Source organism: Oryzias latipes, chromosome 18 (genome assembly GCF_002234675.1).
Source record: "Oryzias latipes chromosome 18, ASM223467v1".
NCBI lineage: Eukaryota > Metazoa > Chordata > Actinopteri > Beloniformes > Adrianichthyidae > Oryzias > Oryzias latipes.
This window is the reverse complement of record NC_019876.2, coordinates 19601492-19612049: the sequence shown is the minus strand read 5'-3', so window position 1 is coordinate 19612049 and position 10558 is coordinate 19601492. Positions and strand designations below refer to the sequence as shown.

The 10558-nt window shown below is 42.1% G+C and overlaps 1 protein-coding gene across 1 annotated transcript; it reads left to right on the top strand.

Annotated features, from left to right (window-relative positions):
• The first annotated feature begins 304 nt into the window (after nucleotides 1–304).
• On the top strand, nucleotides 305–2996 carry LOC101160356 (purine nucleoside phosphorylase). The gene is made up of 6 exons (XM_004079871.4): nucleotides 305–524; nucleotides 836–1005; nucleotides 1080–1183; nucleotides 1262–1437; nucleotides 1520–1710; nucleotides 2327–2996. The coding sequence occupies exons 1-6, from the start codon at nucleotides 502–504 to the stop codon at nucleotides 2542–2544; spliced, it is 882 nt and encodes a 293-aa protein (XP_004079919.1). The 5' UTR covers nucleotides 305–501; the 3' UTR covers nucleotides 2545–2996.
• The last annotated feature ends 7562 nt before the right edge of the window (nucleotides 2997–10558 follow it).

Genomic DNA, 10558 nt, shown 5'->3' with positions numbered 1-10558 from the left:
GCGCCATAAATCAATAATGTACTGACTGATCCTTTCCTGAACAATAAATCAGCAGATGTTTGGAGAAGATTGCCCCTTTCTGCTGATAATGATGCAGATTTTACAGCTGAAGTGAACAGCACAATAGTGGTGCTGGGAAGTTCTTGTCATTATAAAGTGGATTTTTAACTTTTTTTTTAACTATTCATGAAAAAGGCGAAGGTGTGTCTGCAGAGCCAATGACGCTGCAGCTTGTCGTGCGTCATTGCACGAAGCACGGGATGGGAGGAGGAGGGGAGGTCTGTGCCTATAATAAATTCGGCGACCAATCCTTCTTCTCAGGCTGGACAGAAAAGAGCACCGCGTCATCTGGGACCACGGAGAAGAAGCTTTAACTTGAGAGAAGAAGAAGAAAATCTTTTAAAAGTTTGAAACTAAAAATAAAATCAAAAGTCTTCCCTCTTGGAATTTGGAGCGCATTTTTACTTCTCCAAAAGAAAGTTTGAAATTTGATCTGTAGTGATGTTTCCAGAGGCAAATAAAGGGTAAGTTCTCCTGTGAAGATAATATCTTAGTATGCTGCAGAGCACGTGGATTCTTTATTGCTCAGTCGGGACGCTGGACATGTCATGAAATATGACAGCATGTGCGGGCATGAAGGCTAAAGAGACGCGCATGCGCGCGTCCCTATTTAGCAGCCAATGCGGCTGCCAAAAAGGGATCACATTGTTATTAGACTGTGATCTCTTTTGACCGACTACTCCGAAATAATTACAGTGAAAATCTATATTTCTGTTCAGTGTAAGGACCTAGATGAGTGCCAGCATGAATGCCTCCTCTTTTTAATGATTTCTAGCTACAGCTACGATGACTGCAAAGCCACTGCTGATTGGCTGTTAGCACAGACGGACATTCAGCCCAGAGTTGGTATTGTTTGTGGATCGGGACTTGGAGGGCTGGCTGAGATGTTAAAGGACCAGGTGGCCTTCAACTACAAGGATATCCCCAACTTTCCGCAGAGCACAGGTGAGTGAATCAAACATCTGAGCTGAGAACTTCTCACTCTGCACCATGGGGATGTTTCCAACTTTTTTTCTCAGTGCACGGACATGCAGGACGGCTGGTGTTTGGCACCCTGAAGGGAAGGGCATGCGTTTGCATGCAGGGTCGCTTCCACCTCTATGAGGGTTACGCAGTCCAGAGGGTGAGTGTCCCAGCTCCAGATCTCCCCCTCCGCTCTGCTGCATGTTCTTCATCATTAAAAATGCATGTTTGCTTTCAGATCACACTGCCTATACGCATCTTTAAGCTACTTGGTGTTGAGACAGTGATACTGACTAATGCTGCTGGGGGGCTGAATGAGGATTTCAAGGTGGGAGACATCATGGTGATCAAAGACCACATCAACCTACCTGGCTTTGCTGGGAACAACCCTCTGGTTGGACCAAACGACGAGAGGTGGATTTTTGTGTCATTTCCTTCTTTTTACTGCCTTTCAGTGTAAAGACATTCCTTACCCAGACCCCACACTTTTTCCCAGGTTTGGTGTCCGCTTCCCCTGCATGTCAGACGCATATGACCGAGAGCTGCAGCAGCTGGGCATGGACGTGGGTCAGGAGCTGGGATATGGAGATTTCTTGAAGGAGGGCGTCTACTGTGCACTTGGTGGTCCTTCATTTGAGACGATTGCTGAGTGCCGCATGCTGCACAAACTGGGCGCGGACGCAGTTGGTGAGCAGCTTTAAATACATACACATAGAGTGTTACATAATTTCTCAAACAAAGAAGCTCCATCAAAATGGGCAGATCATTAACATAATAAAGGCAGTAAACTGGCCTATATTAAAAAAATGTACGTTCTGCCTCTCCTGGAAGGTGTTTCCGTTTGGCCATTAAGTGGAGCTCGAGCTATAGCATTACACTTTATTCCACAAGATTTGAGCAAAAAACTGTGCTTTAGTCCACAAAAAGTTACTTTAAAAAAAAAAGGTTTCCTTAAGTTTGGAAAATTCCTGCCTGTAAGTTAAAGCTCTTCAATTCGTCAATAATGCATGTTTAGTTCGACTGAGCGTTAGCACTAGCCGTCCTACAGGAAATTCCAATACAGGTTAGCATCAAGCTTGCAAACTTTGGCGTTATTGCTGTTATGCGTTTGGTCACTGGAAAAGGAAAGGCATAAAAGATTGATCTATACTTTAATGGATCAATTATTGAACTATTAAGCTTGGATTGATTCAGATTGATGAATCCATTTTATCAACCCAACCCTTAAAGATAATGTTATAGTTGAGTTTCTAAACAGCCTAATATCACATGTCAAACATTAACGTGACCTTTTCCTCTGTAGGCATGAGCACAGTCCATGAAGTGGTGGTCGCACGCCACTGTGGCATGCGCGTCTTTGCGCTCTCGCTAATCACTAATCAGGTGGTGATGGACTACGACAGTGAAGAGAAGGCGAACCATGAAGAGGTCCTTCAAGCCGGCAAGCAGCGAGGCTTACAGATGGAGCACCTGGTTTCCACCATGGTGACCAGGATCGAGCACAACAACAGCTACATCTGAGAAGAATCTTTATAATGTTCTCTATGTGCATGGACAAGGACAATTAAATTGTTATGGCTTACCTATACTGTCAAACCAAAGAAAATCTGTCTTTGTGTACAAGTTTGAGGATCAAAAACTGTCAAATTTGTCTTTATGTTCTCTCCTCTGTGCTGTATAGGACACTCATTCCTTTAATTGGCTTTGAGTCTTTTTTGTGTTTTAGTGGAAACATTTTATAAAGCACTTTAAAAACTTTTTCTGCCATAGAACCTTCCTAAATGAGTCTCCATTGATATTTTTGTGTATTATTTTTCAATCTCATGATCCACTTTTAAAAACCATCGAAATTTAACTTAATTATCATAAATTTACCTTAAATGTAACATTGCTGGTTAACATGTGTACACTAAGTGTATAAGTTCTTTTTTTAAATATGACTGTTGTTACTAAAAGTGTTATTTATTACTGAATTCAGTTTGTGTGGTTATTTAAACTTTTTTCTTTAAATCACACTTCTATCACTCAAACACAAATCATTATTTACTGTTGTTTAAAATCTTTAAAGTCTGACTCTGATCCTCTTTTGATCTATTGTGAAAAGATACTCAGTAGTCTTTTAATTATGATTATGCCATTTTAGCCCAAATCATAAAACTTGTGAATTTCTACAAGTTCATTAGAAATTTACCTCTGAGTTGTGCCCCCCTTTCCCCATCCCATTACTGAGAGCTCTCTTATTAACCCTCGTGCTATACTATGGTTTCAAGATGACCACTGACGTGTTCTCCCTACCATTCCGGTTCCGGGTTGCAGCGCGGACGTGTGTGTGGCTTGCTGCTGCTATACAGCTATCTTCAAATGACTTAAAAAGTTGATTTTCTCCAAAAAGGAGAGCTGACCATGGCCCCCAAGAAAAACACTGACTACGAAGACCTTAAAAAGTCTCTTGATGATCTCCAAGCTGCTTTGTATCCTTTTAAGGAACAAGTGAATGCTAAGCTAACTCCGATCTTGGATCTGATGGAAGACTTTCGAAGATTCCGAGCTCAAAACGAGCAACGAGAAAACAGGGTCGACATCCTGGACAAAAGACTGGACGATGTGGAACTACAAGGATGAATAATGTCATTCTCACTGGATTACCGGTCAAACCTCGGGCAAAGCTAAATACAGCTGGAGTTAGCATTGCTAAAGCTAATAGCGCTAGTATTGCTAGCAGTCCCTCTCAAACGGAGAGCTGTGGAGAGTCTCTGGATCAAGTGGAATCATTTCTCACGTCTAAAGGGATTTCCCTGGATCTAAACACCATCGTGACCTGCCACCCGCTCCCCAGGAGAAAGGAGACGGATAAACCAGCGATCCTCATCAGGTTTGTGAATCAAAAACACAAGCTAGCTCTGATGAATCAAAAAAAGAATCTGAAAGGTTCTGCTGCTTATCTGAACGACCATCTGACCAGAAGGAATGCAGAAATCGCCAAACATGCCAGGCTTCTCAGGAAGCGTAAGCAGATTGAGAACACTTGGGTTAAAGGCTGCAGGATTTACGTCAAACCACTCGGTCCACCGGACCGGTCCAAGGTTCTGGTTGTGAACAACATGAAGGACTTTGAGAAGTGTTTGATCACGGACGTCTGAAACAACATGGAGTAATAAATCAAAGAGCCAAATAATTTCAAGAAATATGACACCTAGATTCATAATTTTCTCCAAAAGTCTGAAGTGACCTAAGTAACAGCAAAGCTCTGACCTGCAGACAAGTTGACCTCAACTCTTAGGCGCCGCTGTTATCAGCTGAAGAAGAATATGGACCTCTATTTAATTTCTGCAGACATAACATCGAAGAGAACTATAAACTGTTTAAACCAAAAAGAACGGCTGTTAATCAGAAGAAGAAGAAATGCCAACCTCGGTCATTCAACAAAATATGGACCCTTCTTATTTTACTTCACAGCATTACTTTATCATAAAAAAATGAAAAAAATAAATGAAAAAATAAATAGAAATTCAAAAAAAATAATAAAACAAATGATTAATCAATTATTGAAAATGGTTAAATTGATCGACTTTTAATGATACCACTTCACTTGCTCCAAAATAAAAATTGGTAAATTGATTCATGATTTTTCCTAATGTAGCATAAGTTTGCACATACCTTTAACTTTTGATACTTGATCAAATTTTGCTATGAAAATTCCTAAAACAGTGATATGTCTATTTTACTGATAAAGTATAGTTTTTTAATCATATCAATGACTTTTATAAGTACGATAATCTTCATATATTTGGATACTTCATTGCCATGTTGATTTCTAAAAGTTAATATAATTTAAAAATAATTTAAGTAATTCATCTTTGTCATGTGCTTCATTGATATTGCAAGATTCTTAATTCTGTCTGATAAAAGTTTGGAACCGGATATTGATAAATCATGTTATAAAATGGTTACGGTATGTTGTGTATTCAATTGCTCCACCACGACACTAAAGGGCGCTTTGTATGACTGACTGAGTTCTGTATGTTACGTTGTGAAGAGGAAGCATTAAAGAATATAGCGGGAAAAGCATTCTGAGTCACGTCCTGATTTCTGTGCAAATCTGAGGATTACTTCTACAAGAATACAACAAATTGGTGACGAGGATGGCGAATCTTGTCCCCTGCCCTGCGTTGTTTCTACAGTCCGCCGGACAACCTGCTATTCCATTCAAGATGTGGATGAAAATGTTTTCCAACTACCTGCTTGCTATCGGCGCAGAGGGGGATGAGTGGCCCGACAAGCGTAAAAGCGCGCCGCTTCTACATTGCCTGGGAACGGAAGGACAACGCATATTCTACACACTGAAGGACGGAGGTGCAAGTTTTGACTCAGCCGTAGCTGCATTGAAAAAACACTTCACACCAGCAATCAACGTGGTGGTGGAGCGACACAAGTTCAGACAGCGGCTGCAGAGACCGCATGAGACTGTTGCTGAATATGTGGGCGCACTGCGTGAGTTGGCGACGACATGTGAGTTCGCTGAAAATACGGATGAGATGATATGGGATCAGCTCATCGAGCATGCTAATTGTCCGAGAATACGGGAGAAGTTGTTGGTGCAAACGGAGGGAACACTTACACTGGACATGGCAGTAAAGATGGCGTCTCAAGTGGAGTCGGCAATAGGACACGCACAGACTCTCGCATCACCGCCGGAGGCTCCGGTGCACGTCATGACTGCAAAGCCAAAACACCCACCCAAAGTAAGGAGCAATAAACCAAACGACCCCGTAGCAGCATCTAAACGGGACCGGTGTTGTTTTAGATGTGGCTCTTCAGCTCATCTTGCCAACGCTCCAGACTGCCCTGCACGCAAAGTGACCTGCCGAAACTGCTGCAAAACTGGACATTTTGCCCGTGTATGTAAGTCCAAAGCTACAGCTAAGGTGGGAGAAGTGGTTGTTCTTGAAATGAATACAGTACTGATGTTACAAGATGAGCTAGTCGATAAAAGATTACCTGTACAGTGACCATAAGTACACAGTCAGCTTCATGCTCTGCTGCATTAGTGGTGGACACAGGTTCTGCTGTATTAATTATCCCTGAGCATCTCTACAGAGAGCATTTTAGAAATGTGTCACTTTCTGAGCCAGCTTCAAGGCTAGTAACATACACTAAGTCCAAAGTCCCCGTGCTAGGCTGTTTCTCAGCTACAGTGAAGCATGTTAATGCTAAAGTACCAGCTACACTGTATGTGGTGAAAACAGGCACAGCTTTGCTAGGATTGGACTTGTTTAGAGCGCTGAGGCTCATCATTGACAACATTGCAGTACTTCCTGAAGCAGCTTCTTCACCGACAGTGACTTCATCTACAGCTCCAGTAGCCGAGATTAAAACTGGAGCAACAGCTGAAAAGCTGGGTCTTGCAAAAGGTTTTATTCATAAAGTGAAGATCAGAGAGGATGTTCAACCTGTCCAACAAAAGCTCAGAAGGCTTCCGGTCTCAGTCAGACAAGCTGTCTCTTGTGAAATTGAGAGGCTGTTGGAGATGGAAGTCATAGAGAGGATTGATGCCTCTCCCTGGGTGTCTCCCATTGTAGTGACACTAAGAAAAAATGGGAAATTGAGAATGTGTGTGGATTATCTTGAGCCAAATAAGGCAATAGCGATGGACAGTCATCCTCTTCCACATATGGATGACATTTTTTCAAACATGTATGGAGCTACAGTTTTCTCCACTATTGACTTGGCAAATGCTTATCATCAGGTGTAAGTTCTGAGCAGTTCTAGCTGCACTTAATGAAGCTGGTCTCCAGCTTAATATGGAGAAATGCCATTTTAACCAAAAGAGCTTGCAGTTCCTTGGGCATGTCAAAGGTTTGCTGCCTAATGAGGATCACCTGAAAGCTATTGCAGAAGCTCCAGCACCGAGCGACGCCACTACTCTGCGCTCATTCCTGGGACTTACTGCGTGGTATGCAAAATTTGTGAAAAATTATGGATCCTTGGTGGAGCCTATGAGAGCATGCCTGCACACTGACACATTCAAGTGGACTTCAGAGGCACAGGCTAGTTTTGATGCAGTGAAGACTCGCATCATCAACAGTTCTGCATTAGCAGTTTTTAAGCCCAGCCTCCCAACTATTGTGGCTACAGATGCTTCAGATTATGGATTGGGAGCTATTCTAACACAGCTTCATCCTGACAAAACAGAGCGAACAGTTGCTTTTGCGTCACGCTCCATCACTCCTGCAGAAAGGAAATACTCCATTGTCGAGAAAGAGGCCTTGGCCTGTGTTTGGGCCGTTGAAAAGTGGAGAACTTTTCTGTGGGGGACTAGATTCACTTTGCGCACGGATTACCAAGCCCTGACCACTCTCCTAGCTACAAAAGAACTGGGGCGGGCGGGGATGCGCATTGCGCGATGGTCAGCTGGACTTTTGTGTTTCACGTATGATGTAGAATATCTCTGGTGCACAAAATTATGCTGCTGACTGTCTCTCCAGATTGCCTCTTCCTTCAGTCGAGAATGCAGAACGAGTGTGGAGCCTGAGCTGGTGGCTATCCTGGATACAGAACTGAAAGCCCTCACAGTGAAAGACTTTACTGCAGCGTGTCAGGTATGTCCAAAACTGACCACCCTAAGAGAGCAGATGAAGCAAGGATGGCCTAAAACAGCACAATCGTTACCTGCCATGCTCCAACCTTACTTTGCTGTTCGAGATGAACTGTCCGTGGAAGAGGTAATAGTTTACAGAGGCCCTTACCGCCGGTTAGTTCCTGTAGCAGTGAGAAAGCAGATTACTAATCTGGCACATGAAACCCACCAGGGCGTTGTCCGCACCAAGCAGAGGCTGCAAGACCTGTACTGGTGGCCACATATGGACTTGTGTGTGGAGGAGACCATAAAAGCATGTGTGATATGCCAGCTGAATGATAAAAGTGCCAAAATACATCCTGCACCGCTTCACCCAATTCCATTTCCAGATGTTCCATGGCAGAAAGTGGGGATTGACATCGTTGGTCCATTTGACTCTGCAGTTGGGGACTGCCGCTATGCAATAACACTGATCGACTACTACACCAAATGGCCAGAGGTGGCGTTTACCCCTTCCATCACAACCAGTGCAATCACCACATTCCTGTCTACAATATTTTCCAGGTTTGGCAATCCTACAGAACTGATTAGTGACAATGGGACACAATTTACCTCCACCGAGTTTGCAGACTTCCTAGCAGTGAGAGACATCAAACACAGGAAGGTGTCTTTATATTACCCTCAAGCAAACGGAGCAATAGAGCGCTGGAACCGCGTTCTAAAAGAAACACTCCTTACAGCAGAGCAGGAGAGGAAGCAGTGGAAGCCCTTCATACAGAACTTCCTGCTCACTTACCGTGCTACTCCACACAGCACCACAGGAGTGTCACCGTATGAACTCATGTTCAACAGGAAGATGCGCACAAAAATGGACATCGGACCGGCAAGTACTTCTCCTTTTCCATCAGAGAAACAACTACGTACCCGTGTTACCTCAAAACAGAGAGCATCAAAAGCCTACACAGACATTAAGAGAGGAGCGCGGGTGCCACAGATCAGAGAGGGAAGCCTGGTCAGAGTGAGAAAGCCCTTTCATGTAAAGAAAGGACTGTCAAAGTTTCACGCCCCAGCCAGATTGATGAAGAAAGCAGGTGAAAGTTCGTACGTGCTGGGGGATGGACGCACGTGGAATGCGTCTCACCTGTCTCTGGTTCCAGAAAGTGCACAAGACACAGGCACTGGCGCTGCGGATGCAATGCCTGAGCCAGAGGTCACACCACCGCTGGATGATAGGATGCCCAGACCCGCAAGGGTTAGAAAGAAGACTGCATGGCTTAATGATTATGAACATTAGTCATGTCTTATGATTAGTGAAAAAAAAGTGGGGGTGAGAAGAAGTGTTACTTGATGCAGATTTCTTGAGTTATCGTTTTTTAAAGGTTTGTTAGAGAACATCTGAGTTAGAGGTAATGTGGAGACAAACGCACAAAGAAAATTCTTATTGTTTGAAATTTTAAATTTTCCATTACAGGTCTGTTAAACTCTTAAACAAGGGGGAAAATATGTTGTGTATTCAATTGCTCCACCACGACACTAGAGGGCGCGTTATATTACTGACTGAGTTTTGTATGTTACGTTGTGAAGAGGAAGCATTAAAGAATATAGCGCGAAAAGCATTCTGAGTCATGTCCTGATTTCTGTGCAAATCTGAGGATTACTTCTACAAGAATACAACACGGTAGAACAGGGGTGGGATTATATAAATTTGCTTCCTTCCACTCCCTTTCAAGCAATATTTATTTATATGTCTAATTATCCAAAATTTGATTAGTTATTGTACGAATGTATAACTGATGATTGTATTGATTTTGTGTATTATTCCTATTTGATTGCTTGAAATAAACCATTTCAAATCAAATAAAAAATGACAAAGGTGCATAAAGGTGGAGAGGATTTCATGTAATCCATAGACACCAGTGAAGATCACAAATCATTGAAGAAAAAAGTTCAGGGCACTGTCGTGTGGGGTCTAGAAGACCCCACTCCCAATGTTAACGTGCCTAGGATAGCACAAGGGTTAATTGCTTACAGCCACTCACATCACCAACCTAACATTACCCGTGCAACAAAAATGCTATAACAAGCTATAATCGCAGCTATTCAGGCATAGTTTTGAACCCGATGCCAGCTCAGATCAGAAAAACAAAAACATACATGGATCTAGTCATTTACAAGTGGATGCATCCGAATGGAGTGGAGCAGGGAGGTTGTGACCACTGACTGTAATATAACTGGACAAATTGCGTGTGACGTCAGCTATAGAAAATGCCTTGCTTCCGGTTCCAACCAAATGTCAAATGTTCGACGCGAAGCTGCCAACTTTTATTGAGGCATCCGATTGGTCAGTTTATAACTTGAACAACTTGTGCTACAGCTAAAATATAATTAAAAAAAATTTGAGATTAGCAAGGACGTGTTAAAAAAACAAAAGGGTAGCTGAACAAGAATGGTTATTCTGACAAACATAATTATGGAAGCATTTCTGTAGCATAATAAAAAATAAAAGTAGATACCAGAAATGCCTTTTCATTTTCAAAAAGAAGCTGCATTTGTTGACTCAAAATTAAAAAGAAAAAGCAATCCGCCAAACTGCTTTTTCTTTTTCTTCAACGCTGCTCATTTTGTCACTTAATTAAAATGATAAAGAAAATGGTATTTGACATTTCATTTTCAAAAGGTTTTCTAGTAAATGTGTAGCAAAGTTCAATTAGAAATATCTTGACTATTAAATGGGATTAACAGAAATGTTTTTTCATTTTCACAGTGTAACTGCATCAAATTACTCAAAAATAAAATAAAATTAAAAAGCAATACTTCAAAATGCTTTTTCATTTTCCACCTAAAAACCGCTTATTCTGTCATAATTAAAACGATAATACAAAGAGGGGATTGCATTTTCGTTTTCACATCCACCCTGCGAACATTGTCGCATTATTCAATTCCAGTTAGCATTTCCAG